This window comes from Passer domesticus, chromosome 1, assembly GCF_036417665.1.
Source record: "Passer domesticus isolate bPasDom1 chromosome 1, bPasDom1.hap1, whole genome shotgun sequence".
NCBI classification, from domain to species: domain Eukaryota; kingdom Metazoa; phylum Chordata; class Aves; order Passeriformes; family Passeridae; genus Passer; species Passer domesticus.
The window spans coordinates 740,306-759,564 of record NC_087474.1 but is presented as its reverse complement, the minus strand read 5'-3'; the positions used below and the strand labels follow the sequence as shown (position 1 = coordinate 759,564).

At 54.5% G+C, this 19,259-nt stretch overlaps 1 protein-coding gene across 3 annotated transcripts in view; it reads right to left on the bottom strand.

The window, feature by feature from the left end:
• DHX30 (DExH-box helicase 30) overlaps positions 1 to 19,259 on the bottom strand; it is a 31,830-nt gene that overhangs the window by 1,750 nt on the left and 10,821 nt on the right. For all 3 annotated transcript variants that reach the window (XM_064410149.1, XM_064409988.1, XM_064410077.1), the window contains 17 exons: positions 16,318 to 16,448; positions 14,201 to 14,311; positions 11,890 to 12,245; positions 11,075 to 11,201; positions 9,946 to 10,095; positions 9,325 to 9,477; positions 7,756 to 8,577; positions 6,565 to 6,643; positions 5,572 to 5,676; positions 4,401 to 4,576; positions 2,983 to 3,189; positions 2,584 to 2,665; positions 1,799 to 1,992; positions 1,567 to 1,726; positions 1,176 to 1,333; positions 626 to 729; positions 408 to 547 (listed from right to left, as the gene is read on the bottom strand). In XM_064410149.1, coding sequence (XP_064266219.1) covers positions 408 to 547; positions 626 to 729; positions 1,176 to 1,333; positions 1,567 to 1,726; positions 1,799 to 1,992; positions 2,584 to 2,665; positions 2,983 to 3,189; positions 4,401 to 4,576; positions 5,572 to 5,676; positions 6,565 to 6,643; positions 7,756 to 8,577; positions 9,325 to 9,477; positions 9,946 to 10,095; positions 11,075 to 11,201; positions 11,890 to 12,245; positions 14,201 to 14,311; positions 16,318 to 16,448 — 3,255 coding nt within the window. The remainder of the gene's footprint in view (positions 1 to 407; positions 548 to 625; positions 730 to 1,175; positions 1,334 to 1,566; positions 1,727 to 1,798; positions 1,993 to 2,583; positions 2,666 to 2,982; positions 3,190 to 4,400; positions 4,577 to 5,571; positions 5,677 to 6,564; positions 6,644 to 7,755; positions 8,578 to 9,324; positions 9,478 to 9,945; positions 10,096 to 11,074; positions 11,202 to 11,889; positions 12,246 to 14,200; positions 14,312 to 16,317; positions 16,449 to 19,259) is intronic.

The following is a 19,259-nucleotide window of genomic DNA, read 5'->3' as shown; positions in this document are numbered from 1 at the left end:
TCGTTTCAACTGGGCCAACAGCTCCACAAAAGCCAGGCAGCTCAGCACACACTGGGATCCTCCTGTTTCCCACAGGAGGTGACCGATGGCATAGCCCTACAGAGCTCATGGGCTAGACACCGACTGCAGCACTGCCAAAACCCCACAGGCTGAACAGACACATCCCCAGGGACAAGTGGGATGCTGCCAGCTCAGCTCCTTGCCCCAGGATGATCAGGCACAGCCCTAAGGCTCAGCCTGCCGGGGCTGGCTTTGTCTCCCTGCAGAGCAGCAGCTGGGAACAGCTCACAAACCATCCCCTCCGTGGCCCCTCCACAGCAAGGCGTGCCCAGCCCGAGAGCCTCGGGAAGCAGGGCGTGCCCAGCCCGGGGAGCAGCTGCAGCAGGCCGGGTGCCCCGGGCACTCACCTCGCACGTGGATGTCGGTGTCAGTCATGAGCAGCACGGCCAGCGGGTGCACCTGGGACGAGTCGCGCACGAAGACGCCGCCGTTGGACTTGACGGCCATGAAGTAGGTGAGCCAGCGGCTGTACAGCTTGGATGCCTCCCTGCAGGAGCAGCTCTGTCAGCCTGGCCAGCCCAGGACAGCCCCTGCCCCGTGGGACCCCCCCCCCCCGAGCACCCACCTGTTGATGGTGGACTTGTGCAGCAGCACGGTGCCGGCCTTGGTCCGGTACGCGTAGCTGTTGGGCTTGAACTTCCCCTGGCGTGTCACCTTGCCTTGCCTCACCTGCCAGGGGAGGGGACTGTCACACACCTGCACCAGCAGCAGCCCTAACAGCCACAGCTCCCTCTGACAGGGGGAGGGGGATGATGTCCCTCCACTCCCAGGAGGTCCATGGGTTAGTGGAGTGTTCCTGGGGTGACCACGCCTGGCAGTCACTCAGTGCCACTAGCGACAACAGCAGGAGCAAGATGCCACCTCAGGCAGCAAACAGGAGAAAAATGCCACTTCAATGGCTCCCAAACCCAGGGATGAGAACCTAAACATGGACCCACACAAGCTGGGGTGGCCACTCCCATGAGTGGGGATCAGGGACAGCACTGGAGCCCAGGGTAGGACACCTGACTTGGACACTCACTCCCAAGAGAGCAGAAGCTTCTCTGGCACCTCAGCACTTCCCAGTGCCACCTGCTGTGACAGCCATCCCCAGAGAGCGATGGCAGTGCCAGTACCTGGATGAGGTTGGGGTAGAGCCCAGCCATGAGGACACCCTTGACCAGCTCCTCCTCCTCACTGTACTGGTTACACACAGACGAGGGCATGGTACAGTCAGACGGGGATGACACCAGGAAGGCTTCATAGAGATTCTCAGAGAACTGCTTGACGAGGCCTGGAGGGAGGAGACAGCCCCAGGGATGAGATTCACCCTCTCCTTCCCCCCATGGAATGAGTCACCTCAGCAGGGCAGCACCAGCCCGGGCTGGGACAGGAGACCTGTCCTGCGCCACAGCCAGACCCTGCCCATCCTGTGGCTGCCGGCCCAGCAGAGCCCATTTGTGCCCGTGTCCCTCCCTGTGCAGCAGCGCCTGAGGCCAGGGAGGGGCAGGATGGCTCTGAACTCACCGTTGATGAAGCGCAGGCTGGGCCCGTACAGGTAGTAGTCCTGCAGGTAGTTGTCCCTGGCACGGCTGTCCCTGCGCCGCAGCACCTCCTCCCAGCCCGCCACCGCCCGCACGAAGGCCAGGTGGTCACTGCCGCTCTCCCGGCTCAGCACGGCCTTGGCCTGGGACAGGGACACACTGAGCCACGGGCAGCCCCCGGCCCAGCTCCCCTCCTGTGCCGGGGCAATCCTCACCTTGTCCACCTCGGCGCGGTTCTGCAGGCTGCTGCTGAAGGGGTCCCGCGTCAGGCACGACACGATGACCAGCAGCGGGTGCAGGCAGCGGTAGATGGAGGCCAGCACGATGGCCTTGGCCAGCCGAGGGTCCGTGGAGATCTGTGCCAGCCGCTTGCCCAGGGTGGTCAGAGCTTCCCGCTGGTCCAGCACACCTGCACGAGAGCCACCCGTGTGGCACATCCATCAGCTCCCAGCACGGCCAAAACAGGGGATGGGGGAACTGCCGCGGCTGGGAAGGCTTGGGGTGACCTCCAGAAGAGGCACACGGACAGGGGCCTGCAGGAAGCACCCAGAGCCCCCAGGTCTAACTGAGCTCAGGACACAGAAACAGCTGTCACAGCCACAGGAGCATCCGCAAGGCCCAGCCCTGAACTCCCGATCACCCCTGCCTTCTGTCCCCCAGCCCTGAACTCCACATCACCACTTCCCTGCCTTCTGTCCCCCAGCCCTATGCTCCAGATCACCACTTCCCTTCCTTCTATCCCCCAGCCCTGAACTCCACATCACCACTTCCCTTCTTTCTGTTGTTTCCCCTTTATTTTTTTAACCTTGGAAAGATATCCCCGATTTTTATGCAAAGCAGTGTTGGAAATAAAACAACACAGGGCACATCGTTTGGGGAAGTCACTGTCAACTGCTATCCAGGGACAATCCTGCCCAGTCTGCCCCACAGCAGCCTATGCCAAGTCCCACTTCCCATGCTGAGACAGCAAACATGTTTCCAGGACACAGAATTAACTCACCAATCTCCTGCAGCAAGATCACGGCTTCATCCACAGCTTTGATGTCAGGGCTGTCCAGAGCCTTGGAGAGAAATTCAACTGCCTGCAACACAGCAGGGGAAGGGAAAAGAGAAAAAGTGAGCCAGGTTCCCATACAGTGTGAGCCCTCGGGAACCCAGACTGCAGCACAATTCCCTCTTTGTTTGCCTCCAGGGATATGACTCAGCCCTCTCCAGTCCTTCAAGCTTCCAGACACACTCTGTGATCTCAGGGATCTACACGTTTCCTGGGCTGAACTTCCCTGGACAGCACCACGCTTAGCAAAGCACGGACTCAAGCCATCAGCACTCTGGGTTCTGCCTGCTCGTGTGCCTGGGGCTCCAGGAACCCCCTCAGTCCCCGCAGCCAGCGCCTGCTCACCGTTTTCTCTGGCATGTGGATCTTGGCCTGCACCACCAGGTTCTCCAGGGGCGTGCGCAGGATCTCGGGCACCTGGTAGGTGGGCATCTTGTCCAGGCGGCTGCGCGGGAACAGGTGGTAGGCAAAGCCCGACTGGCAGCGCCCGGCGCGCCCGCGCCGCTGCACCACGTTGGACTTGGACACCCACACGGTCTCCAGGCAGGACACCTGTGGGGACAGCAGCAGGGTGAGCCCTCCCACAGCTCTGGGCAAAGCACGGAACCCCAGACTGCTGTGGGCTGGAAGGGACCTCAAAGCCCATCCTGTTCCACCCTGCCATGGCAGGGACACCTCCCACTGCCCCAGGCTGCTCCAAGGCCTGTCCAGCCTGGCCTTGGGCACTGCCAGGGATCCAGGGGCAGCCACAGCTGCTCTGGAAAATCCATTCCAGCTCCTCCCTACCCTCACAGCCAAGAATTCCTTCCCAGTATCCCATCTAACCCTGCCCTCTGGCAGTGGGAAGCCATTCCCTCTCATCCTGTCACTCCAGGCCCATATCCAAAGTCACTCCCTTTGCCATCCTTCCACCCAGCCAAGAGAACTCAGACTCTCACGAGTGATGAATGGTCCCAAAGGGCCAGGGAAGCGTTTCCCACTCTCCTGCCTCATGCAGTGCTGGTCTCTGTCCAGCAGCAGCAGCTCCAGGCTGTGTGGATGGGACCCAGATGCCACCTGCTGGACACCTGTCTCTGTCCCATCCCAGGGCTCCCCCTGCCTCAGGGTCTGCATTCTGAACTGGGACAAAACTGGGCAAACACCAAAGGGCTGGGTTTAAACCAGAACTGCTCCAAGGTGTGAATGGCCACCCGGCCCTGGGAGATGATGTTCTAGAACAGGGGCAGAGGGATGTTGCCACAATTCCTTTTCCCAACGCCAACAGCAGCACAGCTGCCTTCACTTTGTTGCAAAGGTGTAAAAACAAGAGCCTTCCAGCACTGCCAGGAATGGGCCTGGGGGCAGCAGATCCCCCTTGGAAAGATGAACAACAGGGATTGGGCCAGGAGAGCTGGAAACAAGAGCAGGATCTAACAGGTCAGGGCTGCCCTGCAAGGGCCAGTAAGATGTTTTTGATGAAATCACAGGAAAAGGCTGAAAGCAGAGAAGTTACTGGTGTTCTGTAGTGAAACAGAGTTGGGAAGGGAGTAGGATTTACCTTAAATTTGTTTGAAAAAACTCAGAATTTGATGGGGAGCCTAGCCCAGAGCTTGGACACAGCAAACACTGACGAGGGGTCAATCACTCTCCCCAAACAACACAACGCCTGTCCCCCAGGGGCAAAATGAGAAGAAGCTCCATCATGCCATTAACGACAGCTGAAATACTCCTCTGACCACAGCCCCAGAGTGTCTCGGGGAGCCAGAGCAGCAAGGCAGCAGTACCTTGGTCTTGAGGTCGTAGCGCTCCTCCTTGTGCGTGCCGCTGTCCACCACGTGCACGATGTCGTTGATGGTGATGGAGGTCTCGGCGATGTTGGTGGCCAGGACGATCTTCCTGACGCCCGGAGGAGGCCTCTGGAAGATGTTCTGCTGGTCCATCATGGGGATGTTGGAGTGCACTGGGAAAGCAAACCAGAGTCAGAGCCGCCCAGCTGAGCCTCTCCTTGTACTGTCACCTCTGGCAGAAATGGGGACACCAGCTGCCAGTGGGCACAGCTGGCGGATTCCTGCCAGCCAGACCCCAGGAAAAATCTCCCACAAGTCATCTGGGAAGGCCTCATTTCAGTTGCTTCAGCCTGTGGCTCAGCAGCAGCAGGAGCTCTGCTCACCTCCTGTCCCAGAGCCTGGTGGAACCCCAGGAATATCCCTGGCAGAAATCCCACTCCCTCCCACAGCCCAGCTCTGCAGCTGCCCCTCCTCCAAAGTCCCTTGGGGCAGGGATTCTCACTGCCAGGGGGGCCCACTCTGTCAGAAGTGGTTCACATGGAGGGCCCATGGCTGTCCTGTATCCCAGCTTTCCCTGCCACAGCTCAGCACCATGCAGGAATTCCTGGCAGAGCACGGTGGGGCAGAGGAGAGCAGGCACTTTCCACCAAACTACACCTGCACTTATTTTAACAGCCTAGCTGCTCAAAGCTCTGCTCCTGCCTGGCCTGGTTTGACACCGAATAGGCAGAGCTGCTCAAAACCAAATAAAAAAATGCCAAAACCCTCGAGAGCTTTTGCTGTAAATTTCCTCCTGGGGCAAGGAATGTTAAATTCACTGATCAAAGCCGAGCTCCAGAGTCCACCTGCATCCCACAGAACAGGTCCTGAGATCTTTTGTGGTCCTGAGATCTCAGCATGCAGCTAGAGCAGTGCAGAACTGAGCTGCTTTCCCTTTGCCTAATTCCAAATTGCTGGAGGCAATTGGGAAGCCACTCTCTTTGATCACACACAGGAGTTACTCAGCCTCTGCTAGGAGGAGTTACTCACACTTACCACACACCATTACACAGCTGGGACATCAAAGCTCACCAGCTCTGTAGCAGAGCAAAGCTGAAGGGGCACATGAAGCCAAGTGTCCCAGATTCTCCCGAATCCTGGGAAGAAGGGGCTGGCCCTGCCCTCTCACCTGGCAAGACGAGGTAGCGGCTGTTCTGCGAGCCCAGCATCTCCAGCAGCCGCTGCTGCACCCCCTTGATCTCCTGCCAGCCAGGGAGGAAGCACAGGATCCCACCTGCAACACACCAGCAGTTACGAACACACAGCCTCCAAATCCAAGTGCTTTTCCCCAGCTGGAGACACATTTCCAGGGCAGAAAGCTACCAGGCTGCCTGGAGTTTGACAGTGAATACCCTCGAGCTTTGAAACACTTAAATCTCTTGAAGTCACCTGAGGGTCCTGCCTCCTTCCCAAACACATCACCTTCCAGGCAAGGGTATTTGACAGGGATAAGGCTCCAATAGAAAAGGTAATTATGCAGCACAAGGCTCCCAGTGCTGGAGCACAGACAAGTCTTGGAACAGCTGCCCAGGACACTGAGGAATCCAACCCTGTGTAGCTACATTTCTCTTTACAGAGAAAAGCAAGGCACAGCTTCTTAAGGCTATTTTCTAGGAATCACAGTGAGGAACTTCAGAGAAAGAGAAAACAACTCTTATCTCATTTGCTGCACCTGTGTTGTGCCAAAGCAGAATGTAATATAGAGACTGTTTACTCCAAGTGTTTTGTTTCCTTGGCCTATCAGGGCCAAGTGCATGTCCAGACTGTCGGTCAAGAGACAGTCACAAAATTCTAGTCAGTAGAGTTAAATACTTATACAGATTCAGTGTAATATAGTATAAAATAATACAATGTAATAAAGTAATTTATTAACCTTCTGATATCAATAAAGTCCTCCTCGTCATTCCTCCCTTTGTCAGGGTTGCCCTGATTTCCTATAACCCTGTCTTAGCTAAAGACTCAGAATTTGCTCGTGCCACATGGCTTGAGACCACTTGGATCAGCAGGAATTCAAGGAGCCCTTGCAGAGAGGCTCAGCATCGTGGTGTCTCTGCAAAGGCTCTGCAGGGGCTCCCTTTCTCCCCCCCAGCAGAAGGAAGAGCTCAGGGCAGGCAGGACCCACCTGGCTCTCCGTGGGCATCAATCTGCAGCACGAGGTCGGTGATCAGGTCAAGGTCGAGGACGCACTCATCGTCGGATTGCTGGGAAGGACAGCACAGGGCTCAGGGGTGCCAGCACAGCACAGGGGCACTCCAAAGCACCCTCTGCAGGCAGCCAACGCCTCACTTGGACAGCCTGCCCAGGACTCGGAGCCAGGAGCCTGGGCTGGGCTCCATCTGGAGCCTGCTCTGGTCACAAGTGCTGCCAGTTTCCCTGCTGTGCAGGGAGAATGCACAGTCCCTTCCCACTGTACAGATCTGTGCACCTCTGCTGAACAGCACCTCACAAGTTACAGAATTGCCACGAGATTTTTGTGGACAAAATTGCCACATGGACCTGGGAGTTCAAATTCATCAGGCTCCGAGCAGGAGCTTCTGTAGCTCTCAGGAATTTGGAACAGACTATTAAAGCTCAGGTACAATCCCTGCCACAACAGAAACAGAAGAATGCCCTGGAGGCAATGGGATACCCCAAGCAAATTTGCTGATGATCCAGGACTGGGAGAAGTGGCTGATACTCCAGACACTTGCTCAGCCACAGGGAGGGATCTCTCCAGCCTGGAAAAATGGTCTGACAAACTCCAGACCAGCTGGTTGGACCAGAAAACGTCTGGAGATGCCGGCCAACCTCTGTGACTGTGTGACTCCATGACCCACCACTGGTGTAGGATTACCCAGAGCACTGCACATGTCTGGAGGGCATTTTCCAGAGGGTCAGCCCAGCTGCAGAAAGCAGCAATCAGGGAATTCAGTCATGCAGGACGGGGAGCACTGAGGTAACAGTGCTGGAAGCCACAACCATCCCAGTCCTGGGCCAGGCTTGCCTAGGGTGTGAAACATTCAACTCTGTATCTGTGTACACACAGCAATGAGCTCTCAGCCTACTCAAACATCAAACTTCCCATTAAAGGGAGACAAAAGGAACTTTACCCCAATGTAAAGTCATCTTTATGCATAATTTAACCTAAATACTCTGGGGTTCTACTAAGCTGACTTCACCTCACAGGACTGGCATGGAATTAAAGCTAATTAAACAGTGTCCAACAACCACAGAGAACCAGGAGCAGTCCCAGGCCTGAACTGTCCCCCTGCTGACAGGCCAGAAGCCAGTGCCCCATCCAGGGGGACAGCTTCCCCCCTCGCTGCACACCCACCTTGATCTCGTAGTGCCGGTGCCGGTGCCGGCCCAGCTTGGCCAGGATCTCCTCCAGGTAGTATTCCTTCACCGGGTACATGAAGCCCGGCACCTTGACCACGGGGCAATCCCCAAAGTAGTGGGAGAAGCGCTGGTTGTCCCCCGTGGCGCTCATGAGCACCAGGCGCAGGTCAGGGTTCAGCTTCTGGATGCCTTTGAGCAGGATGAGCAGGAAATCCGTGTTCACGTCCCGCTCGTGCACCTCGTCCACCACGACGTGGCTGACGCCCTCCAGGCTGGGGTTGCCCTGCAGCTTCCTGAGCAGGATGCCCACGGTGCAGAAGAGCAGGGCCCCTCCCCGGGCAGGGGGCTTGCTCTCCAGCCGCACCTGGTAGCCCACGTTCTTCCTCATGTTGGGCCCCAGCTCCTGCGCCACGCGCTGGGCCACCGAGATGGCGCTGATGCGGCGGGGCTGGGTGATGACCACGTTGCAGCGCGCGCCGCGGCCCTCCAGGATGTAGTGCTCCAGCAGCAGCTGCGGGATCCGCGTGGTCTTGCCGCAGCCCGTGTCTCCCGCTATCACCACCACGGGGTTCTGCTCGATGGCTGACAGGATGGTGTCCTTGTGAGGGTCCACGGGCAGCGGGTGGCTCTCCTGCCAGGAGGCTCCTCTCCTTTTCCAGAGGGCCAGCAGGTTCTGGCTAAGGCGCACTTCCTCTGCTTCCAGCATGGGGATGTAGGTCTTGCCCGTGATGGCGTCGCTGATGGCACCAGATTCCTTGGTCAGGTTCATCATGTCATCAGCAATCCGGGGCCTGGACTCCCTGATGTCCACGGGATACTGGGAGAGGGGGAGGAAGCAGGCAAGGACAGCAAGGTTAGTGCCAGTCCTGAGAGGGACAGAAAGGAACAAGTGCCTGGAACAGGCTCAGCCAGTCTGGCTTGGCCAAGGCTCTGCCGAGGTCTCCTCAGACCTTAGGTACCTCAGTCATGTTCTGAGCCAAGGTTATTCAAAGTGAGAACTAATTTGGGCAGCCCCCTGTGTGCTCCTTGCTGCATTCCCTGCATTAGTGCCCAAACTGACAGGCACAGACCAGTAACTTCAGCTCTGCAATGCAACAGCCCCTCAAAGACAACTTTTGGAAACTATCAAGTTGCACCACCACACAGACACATATCTTATGCAAAACACAAGCTTTTGGCTAAGCCAGAAATATTCTGTCTTGGCAAAAGAAAAAACTGAAGTCCCACATCCCACAGGAAGAACTACAAGGAGCAAGAGGTCAGGAATTGTCTTGAACACAAATCAAAGCACTGGCCTAGATATTAATGGGATTAAAAGTTGCGGAACTTTTAATCAATCACATCTTTTGGGTTCAACCTTAAGAATCCCAGAGTCTTCCAAAAGGGAATGCCACTGCCCAGAAAGGGTCTCCCTACCCCAAAGGGCAGCAGAGACTGATCAGGTTTTGCAGCAACAATCAAACCGTGAATTCCCTCAACATCTTGACAGGAAGCTTTCCAACACATCCAGTTCCTGAAGTGAAAGGGGATCAGGCACAGGGGATGCTCAGGGGCTGAGCCTTACGTGGTTCAGGTAGTTCTCAATCTTGCGCAGGGTGGCCTCAGGGACTTTGATGTGGCAGGGCTTCCTCTGGTTCTCGCCCAGCTCCCGCAGGGAAGTCATGTTGTACATGGCATGGCTCAGGGGGTTGTTGTTCTTGTCCACCAGGCCCAGGCTCTGCAGGCAACAGCAAACAACACCATCAGGTCTGAGGCTGCTCACACCAAGGGCTGGGATACAGAGCACTTGGATCCCATCTAGGCCAACTCCTTACCATCCCAAACCCACCAATTCCTGCTCTTCTTGCCACAGCAAGAAACCAGACATGATCCCACTCCAACTTTGGAGGACCAGACACACCAGAACCAACCACCTGCCCTGATACTACACCTGCAAGGTCTCAAGCAGACCCACCAGAGGAACAGCAGCCATGACTGCAAAACCCTCTTGTAGAGTTCCTTGCTGTGGCTCTGGCATGCTGTGAATCCCAAGGTTTGGAAATAGGTGTTTATTAAGCTCATCACACAAGTCAGAGCTCGGGAAGTTTCCAGCATCCCCTGCCAGGCTCAAACCCAGTGAGTGAGGCAGAAGGAGCCTGTATCCAGAGGCACAGCCCCACGGCATGCAGCAGCCAGGGGCACTCACCTTCAGCTTCTGGCAGGCCAGAGCTGCTGCCTTGTTCTCGGCCTCCACCTTGCGCCGGCCCTTGGCAGCGAAGGTCATGGGGCAGGGCCAGCGCAGCGTCAGCTTGCAGATCTTGGTCTTGGTGCCCACCGTGCGGAACTGCATGTACTCCTGCAGGACAACACACCGGGCTCTGGGGGCCAGCAGGGACAGCCAGCCCTGCCCTGGCCCTGCACACACACCCCAACAACCCCACCCATGCCTGGGAGCGGTGTTCAAACGCTCCTGGAGCTCCGGCAGCCTCGGGGCTGTGTCTGTTCCTTGGGGAGCCTGGGCAGTGCCAGCAGCCTCTGGGGAAGAACCTTGCCCTGGTATCCAGCCTGACCCTCCCTGGCGCAGCTCCAGCTGTTCTCTGGGTCCTGTCCCTGTCACAGGGAGCAGAGATTGGAGCTGTCCCTCGGGAGGAGCTGCAACCCCTGCTGAGCTCTGCCTTCAGTCTGATCTGCTCCAGCTGAACCATCCCAGTGGCCTCAGCCACTCCTTGTGTGGCCCCTCTGGACCCCTCACCATGGGTTTTTTTTGCTGGACTTGCTGAATTTTGTTGGATTTTTTTTTAATGGAGCACTACAAGAAGGTTGCTGCACTGAACTCCACTCCTCAGCTCACAAGGTGCTGCCTAAGCCAAAGTGAGAGCAGACAACTGTGGGGAACAGAGCCTCAGGCCTTTCTGCTGAGCACACGAGCTCTGGGAGGTGGGTGACACATCCTGGGAAGGAGGATCACCGGATACGGGCAAGAATGGAGTTGTGGAAAGATTCCATCAGCACAGAAGTTACACATCGCTCCCAGCAACACAAACTTGTGCTTGGTGCAGGTGTATGGGGAGAGGAAACCTTAGAAAATACCTCCTTCATTCAGACAGCAGCTCCTCCACTGCCCTGGCCTCAGGGGCAACATTCCTCATTGTTCTGTAAAGACATTCCCTCAGCTCTCAGCACAAAGTCTTTTCCTTGCTGTTCACACTGATTTCTCTAGGCCTAGTTTTAACTTCCCGCCTCTCCCCAGCTCTGCTGCCCAAAGAAAGCATCCAAAGTGATTCCAGTTGGAGCCCCTAAGCTTTTTCCCTGGCAGGGGTCAGACAACACCTTACCTTGACTGTGGAGGAAGAGGTTGCAATCTGAATCACTTGGGCCAGGAGGTTTTTGGGGAGTGGGAACTGCGTCAGGGCACGGATGGCAGTGTTGTCGTCTGTCATTTCAATGGAACTGCCTCCTCGGCTGCACGGGATGAGAGGAGAGCTGGATGTACAAATGGCCACTTGTGCTCAGACCTGCCTCACTCCAGGAGTGCTACTGAGCTCTGAAACTGCTCTGTTAAAGCCCAGGTAATTCTGGTGATGGGCAGAGTCCTGCTGTCCCTTGCTACTAAAATCTGCCAGTCACAACCACCCAGCCCAGCAAAGCCACCTGCTGCAGAGGGATCAAACCTTTACACCAAGGCTACAAACCAGATGGCATCAAGAGATCAAGACAGATTTAATTAATAAATAATTCTGAATTTAAAAACCACATCACAGAAATAACCACCATCACCTACATCTCTTACAGATCTTGCTCCTGCTGCCTATTAAAAATCCAAGACTTGTGCTCATAAAGTCAAGCAAGCAGCTATAGAGATGGAAGGGAGCAGATTTAACATTGTCCTCAAAAACAGGGTGGTCAAAACCTGGTGTAAGTGCACATGCACCACTTCTGGGGATGGAAATGTCTTTAGGCACAGAAGAATCAGGCAGGTAACAAGCCTGGCAGCAGTCTCTCCAGAGGGCAGAGCGGCAGGGAGGAAGTCTAAGCATTCCCTGGATGGCAGCCAGGTACAAGACCAGGCTGCCCCACTATTCCTTTGGCCCAGCTACAGGAAAACCCTCCCTTCCCTCAGCCCTGGCTCAGCATTCCCAGCCAGACCCACCTGGCGTCTCTGCCGGGGGTGCGGGCGTCCTGGTGTGCCATGGGCAGGTAATCCGAGACATCGATGGCCTCCTCCTCCAGCTCCCCCTCCTCCAGCTCCCCCTCCTCCAGCTCCCCTTCCTCCAGCTCCTCCCTCCTCATGGCTTTGGGCATCCTGCCCTGCTCCATGGGCTGGATGGCATCGTCGGGCTCCATGCGGCGCCAGCAGGTGGACAGGTCGGCGAGGGAGGGCCCGGACTTGGAGCGCCACTTGCCCTCGGAGCACCAGCGCTCGTCGGGACAGCCCAGCTGGTCGGCCAGCAGCCGGTACTTGGCCGCGTCGAAGAGCTCGTTCCGGGGGCCCAGCAAGCCCCAGCCCTGCAGGAGAGACAGGGCAGCTCTGGGGACCCACACCCTGCTGGGGATGGCGGGCAGGAGCGGCCCCATCCTTCCCTCTCCCAGGAGCAGCCCCATCCTTCCCCCTCCCAGGAGCAGCCCCATCCTTCCCTCTCCCAGGAGCAGCCCCATCCTTCCCCCTCCCAGGAGCGGCCCCATCCTTCCCTCTCCCTCCCCAAAGGAGAGCGAGGAACGGCACTTGCAGGAGCTCTGAACTTTCCCCCACCACTGCTCTGCTCCCTGCCCTCCCTTCCCAGGGTACAGCTCTCAGCCCCACACAGCTCCTTAGGATGGGTGGGCCAGGATTTACTGGGGTTTTATGCTATATTTAGCACCCTCAAGTTTTGAAAGAACCCTCGGAGCAGGAAATGCATCTTTTTGGGAAGGCTAGTCTGAACTAGCATAATCTGGGATAATACAGGGTGAGAATTCAGGGAATGGTTCATCTCCTTCCATTTCCCAGGAACAGTTATTTGTACAAGCAGCAGGAAAATGTCCCTAATCTGTCAGACTCTGAAGCAAGCCTTCAGTAATTAAAACCTCTCCTACCATCACCATTTAGGACTGAACCTTGCAGGAAGCTCCAGACTTATCCAGAGAGTAGCACAACATTTAGAAATTACCAGAGTGCTGGAATAAGTTCTAGCTTTAATTTTAATAAATTAAGAGTTGCAGCTGTAGGCCATTTAATGGCCTTAATGGCCCTGTATTAGAAAAAGATGTATTATTTTGTGCTGTGGGAGTGCCTAAGACACCAAAGTTCACCTAGCCCACTGCTGTACTCAAAGCCTCTCAATTCACTCTCTGCACTAATTAAACACTATTAATTTTCTTGAGCTGATAACTTCTTAAGGCAGCATTTGTAGCTCTTTCTATAGCTGTGATCACACAAGGCCTCCCATCACAAGGGCCTTCTGCCAGGTTCCAGTTTAGCTGGCAAAGAAAGCTCTGCATGTTCAATCTGTGGTTTCAGGTGGTTGGGTTTTGGTTTAAGTTCTAAAGCACGCTTCAGCCATTTCCAAAATTTGGGGAAAATGTATCAGTAGGGTATCTTCCTTCCTTTGAAAATTCCCAGGGTCTCAAAGAAAGCAGGGAACTGGACTAGAGAGGACAAAACCAGGATGCATTCCCAGTGAACACTGACTGAGTGAAGTGGAATGAAGTCAGTGAGTGAAGCAAGTTTTGCTGATGACAGAACTAGAGGATCAGCTTAAGCAGCTGAAGAAGCTGAGTTTTCACACTGCCCTCCTGAATTTCTGAAGGCTGGCTATTTCCTTAAAGAGCATTCTGATCTACAAGCAAATCAAAAGCTGTCTCACTGCCAGAGCATCCAGAGCATCCTCTCCTGAGCACAGAGATATGTCTGTTCCCACTGAATAGATTAACTGGAAACTCCAACATCAGTCTCACTTGCTCAAGGTAACATGGAACAGCCAGGGGCAGAGCTGGAGATAAACCTGCATCTTTTTCTCAGCTATAAAACACCTTCAAGAGTGACCTTTATAGTTTTACTGTGCCTGTTTGGTACTGGCTGCACACACCCATTTCCAGCCATAAGTAAGTGCCAAACAAAGCATAACTGGAGAGTAACAGTAAATTACAACATGTAATTGCCACACTGGCTTTGATGAAGAGGAAGCAGGAAGCTCTGAAGGTCCTACAACTGCAAGCACACCCTGCTGCACTGGCAGAAGTGGGAGTTAGTGACCAGCAAACCCACCTGAGGGAAACTCTACTCACTGTAGATGCTGAGGCTAATGAGCTGATTAAAGGCCAGGACAAAAGGAACAAAGACCAGGATTACCTGGAGCAAGTGGGATTTTAAGCTCAAATGGATTCAGATTCAGGTCTTGACCCTCTACCCCTGACTACTAGAGGGGCCAACTAAGGGAGTGCACAGGCAAAGAGGAAGAGCTCCCACCAGCAGCAGAGCTCACCTTGAAGAGCTGACACGCTGCAGCCGCCGCCTGCCGCTCCGCGTCGATCTTCTTGGTCCCATAGCCCTCCACTTCCACATTCTTTGGCCATTTTATATGGAGAGTGACTTTCTGAAAGGCAAGGAGAGCCACAGGCTGAGCCAGGCAAGCTCTCCCCTCCACCAGGGCACAGCCACTCCACCCATCTCAGCACTCCAGGCAAAGAAGAGAAATGCAGAAGAAAACTGAACAAAGAGCTGTGTTGGTCGCTGCAGGGGAAGCTCCACTGCAGGAGCTCTGCAGGAAAAGCTGAGCAGGAAACAGGGGTGCCACAGCCCCACAGGAGCTGCAGAGCTGTGGTGTCACAGGGTGTCAGCTCTCAGGGATAAATGCCAGGAGGACATGACAGGAACAATTCCATCCCGGGGCTGTCCCTCTGCACACTGCAGCAGCCAGAGCAGATCCCCTCTCCAAGCCCTTCCAGCTGCAACAGCCAGGAAATCTTCCCTACTGCTCCTCACTGTGATGGAAGCAGCACAGGACTGCCTCAGCTCCCAGCACCCACAGGGCACAGGAGCACCCAGCTCCAGCCCAGCACTGGCAGAACCACCACAGCTCCTGCATGAAAAACCTGCAGATCAAAGAAAGCTGAGAGCTGGACTTTGCCCTCTTCAAAGAAATGCTCCAAATCAAGAGCTCGCTCAGCTCCCAGCCCTGCAGATGCCACAAGGCTCCAAGAGGGAAATGCCCAGGGAATTCTCTCCTGCTCCTGCAGCACAGATGAAAGGCAGCAGTGCATCCCCCAAGGCTGGAGCACAGGCTCCTGGCTCCCCAGCACCTGGCTGGCTGCCTTCCTGCCCCCACCCTGGCTCACAGCAGGGAATTGCTGTGGGTTCTGCCTCAGGGCTCTGCCTGGAAAGCACAGACCTGCTGGGAAAAAAGGTGTCTCAGGAAGGCCAAGTGCTCACAAAGCCCCCGTTATTATCCAACAAGAGCTCTCAGGCTCTCACCTGTACTTCTGTCCACATTTGCTGGGTTGCTTTTTCCTTGTGAGGCAACCCTCATTTTTTTCCCAAGGCTCTTTTATCTCCTTTATTGTTTTCCTGGTTTAGTTTTTTGTTTTAATCTGAAGCTACTCTCCACATTAATCTATTTAAGTGCTGGCAAGAATGGGAACCAATTATGCAAACTGAAGTGATGAGGCACTGCCTGGGGTACTCCAAATTTTAGGGATGAGGCACTGGCTATGGTATTCCAAAATTTAAGTTGGGAAACTGCACTACTGCTTGAGAAAGAGCAAGAAAAAAAACCACAAATAATGAAGAACTCTGAAGTAACATTACTAATGTATCCCCTAAAATCTAGGGATGCTTAAAAAGGATGTGGCAATAAAAACTGTCTGGGAAATTTTAGACAGAATGTTATTGGAAAATGTTAAGCCATCAGAACTGAGTCTTTTCCTGGAATGTAGGTTACAGTTAAACTTCAGCTGGAAAGGGCTTCAGCTCTGGAATGAGGGCTGGTGTGACAGGAGGAGGCACAGCTTTGACCATGGAGCACCATTAGGTAAGAATTCCTGCTCAGTTCACAGCCCAGACCCAGATTTGGGCCTTGGGCATCCCAGTGACAGCTCAAACTACCTGGAAAACTCTTTACTTGGAATTCCTCAAAGAGGCTGCATTTCATTCTGCTCTTAAGAACTATTAGAAGCCTCCCTCCATTGCAAAGAGACTCCTCTTTTCTGCTCACAACTGGACTTTATTGCACTGGAATTTACAATCAAATCTAGGGGTCCTAAGGGCTAAAATACAGCTTTGAAATCTCAATTTTCTAGAGGTAGTAGGACACCTTTAAGCACAGATTATGTGTCTTTCTGAGACAGGCCAGATAGATCAAGTCACTTAAAAGAAAAATATCCACACAAAAAGAGGAACAGCACCTGCCTTTATACACCTTTAAAGACATGAAGATCAGGAAAAATAGGAAGTGAGAATATTTCTTGTTTGAAGGATTATCACACAACTTTTAATGGCATTAAAACTCTCCTATGATTTTCTCTGGGAAGCTGCTTCCAGGACTAGCAGTTCTGTGGCTCCCTTCCACTCTGTGTGTCCCACCTCCCAGCAGCATGGGGTTACCTTTTTCCTCGGCCCGTTAGTGTGGATGTACACCAGCTTGTCCCTGGCATGGGAAATGCCCAGGGCTCGGCCAATCACGCTGTTGAGCAAGTTTTTAGGCTGTGGAAATTCCTTTAGTAAATCTCTGGAATCTGGGGAAAAAAAAAAAAAAAAAAAAAGAAGAAGAATTAAATGTCTTCCAATTGCTGTGCAGTCCCATCCAGAGGGGGGAGGACAGGGGGCAGGCAGAGGGTCCAGGGTTCACCTGCAGCATCTCCAGGTTCCTGGATCCCTGAGGTTGGGAGAGATCTCCAGGATCATCAAACCCACCCTGTATCCAATCCCCTCCTTGTCCCCAGCCCTGAGTGCCACCTCCAGGTGTTCCTGGGACACCTCCAGGGATGGACACTCCAAACCCCCTGGGTGCCAATCCCTGAGCCCCCTTTCCATGGGGAAATTCCTGCTGTGCCCACCCTGGCCCAGCCTGAGGCCGTTCCCTCTCCTCCTGTCCCTGTTCCCTGGAGCACAGCCCGACCCCCCGGCTGTCCCCTCCTGTCAGGAGCTGTGCAGAGCCACAAGGTCCCCCCTGAGCCCCCTTTTCTCCAGGCTCAGCCCCTTCCCAGCTCCCTCAGCCCCTCCTGGGGCTCCATTCCCTCCCCAGCTCCGTTCCCTGGACACCCCAGCCCCTCCAGGGCTCTCCTGCTGGGAGGGCCCAGAGCTGCCCCCAGGATCCCAGGGGGTCCCTGAGCAGGGCCAGCACAGGGGACAGTCCCTGCCCTGGCTGTGCCCACCTGGGCACCCCTGGGCTCCCCCAGCCGCTGTCACCAGCATGGAGCCTGTGCTGCTTCCCCACCAGCTCTGTCTGTCACTCCTTGATATCAAAACCCAACTGAGCAGTAACAACTTTGCACAGTTTGGGTGTTTGCAATGTCCCCCCCAGCTGTGGGTTAAATCCAGGGACTCAGAAGGTACACATTAGATCCAACCAGTGGAGGAACATGCAAAAATGCCTGAGGACTTCTTCCTGAAATGCCTGAGATGGCTGGATTAGAGCCTGGGAATGTGGTTTAGTACTGAATCGCTCAGAGAAGCTCCTGGAAAGGAGTTTGCCAACAGTGTTTGGAGACACAGCAAGCCCAGGGGCAGCAGGACAGAGGGCAGGTGGGACTGACCCCTGCCTCCACAGGGAAATGCTGCTCAGGGTACAGCAGGGAGGGGATATTCAGGGGACATCAAATCACTAATTTAAAACAATAACAAAATCCCACTGGCCCAGACAGAGCCATGTCACACCCACCTCCCATCCCAGCCCCCTCCCTGACCAACTCCAGCAGTTTTGGCAGTGAGGGAGCTGCTCCAGCTCCTCCACCTGCCCCACTGCCATGGCCAGCATGGGAAGGGCCTTTTTTCCCAGCAGCAGGTCCAGTGAGATCAGACCAATGTGATAACAATCCCAGATGTTCCTACACCTCACAAACAGGAGGTCTCACAGCTCCAGCTGCCCCTTCTCCCAGGCTCCAGCACTCCCACTAAGCCAGATGTGCAGGGATCCAATCTGCAGCCCTAACCCCACAGAAAGCCAAGGCAGGAAAAGGAAACCCACACGTTTTTGCTGGGCTCACCAGTGAATCAGCCAGCACCAGCCAGCAGGTACCAAAAGCAGCACAAGGGAACAGGGAGAGGGATGGGATCTCCCCTCTGCAGCAGCAAGCACAGCTCATCCCACACACCCTCCCTGGGCAGCCAGGACTTGGGTAACCCCCCTGCACACCACCCTGGGGGTGAGCATTCCCTTTCAGAGAGTTTCTGAATCCCCTGCAGGAACTCAGGGTAAGTTTCAGCAATGAATCAGGAGCCAGCACAGAGATCACTGGTAACACCAGAAACCAGAATTTCCAACTGAGCCACCAACTGCAAGGAGAAATGAGGACAACCAAGATGTGCCACCACAGTCTGCTGGGAACTGATTCTGGAGTTACTGCCATGAAGAAACACAGGAACTGCAGATAATCCCAGAATGGTGTGGGTTGGAAAGATCCTTGAAGACCTTTCATTAATTTATTTAACAGATGGGCAGGGGCACCTTCCACTATCCCAGGCTGCTCCAAGCCCATGCAGCCTGGCCTTGGACACTTCTGAGATGTTCAAGGCAAGAAGAATTCAGGAGAGGCTCTGTCCCCCAGGCAGTGCAAGAGATGCTCTCGGAGAAGCTGCTCATTGTGATGCTGTCCCAGGAGGGCCCAGCTGGAAAGGAGAAACTGGGAATCCACAGGGGGTTCAGAGAGAGCAGAGCTCTGCTGTGCCACTGCAGGCCTGACACTGCCTTGGACATTTGGCTAGGGAGAACAAAAAGCCATTGCTGATCCCATCACCCTCTCCAGCAAAACCCAGCAGCCTGCTCCACAGCTCACACAGAAGATGCACTGCTGACACTCAGTTTTGAAACTGCTTCTTGCAAACCATAGAAGAACCACCTGGATCTTGAGAAAAGCTTTCAGTAGCATTGGATAACCCCAGGGGAATTGCAGGAATTACTCTGATTTATGAACAGTTTGTCTGTGAATTACCTTCTATATATTGGCCAAGGGAAGAGGAAAATGGTCTCAGCCTTACAAAAACCTATGAGCCCAGTTTCTGTAATTATACAGCAAATGTGCTATTTCTATCTACTGAAGCAAGTTGCTCCATATTCAGACTTTGGCCTGCTCAGGAAAACTGGAAAAGTGTCCAAGATTTTGGCACTCTGCAGCTCTATTCCATTCCACATTGGTGGGACTAACAGAGGGAGGAGCAACAACACAACTCCCAAATGCTTCATTCAACTCACTAATTAAAAAGAAAAGCAAAAAGCAAATCTCCAGCATCAGCCTGGTGATTTGGCTTCCAGTTGTTTCCTCTTTCACAAACAATAACCTGGGAAATTCTGTGATAAGAGGTGCAATAAGCACATTTTTATAATGCCC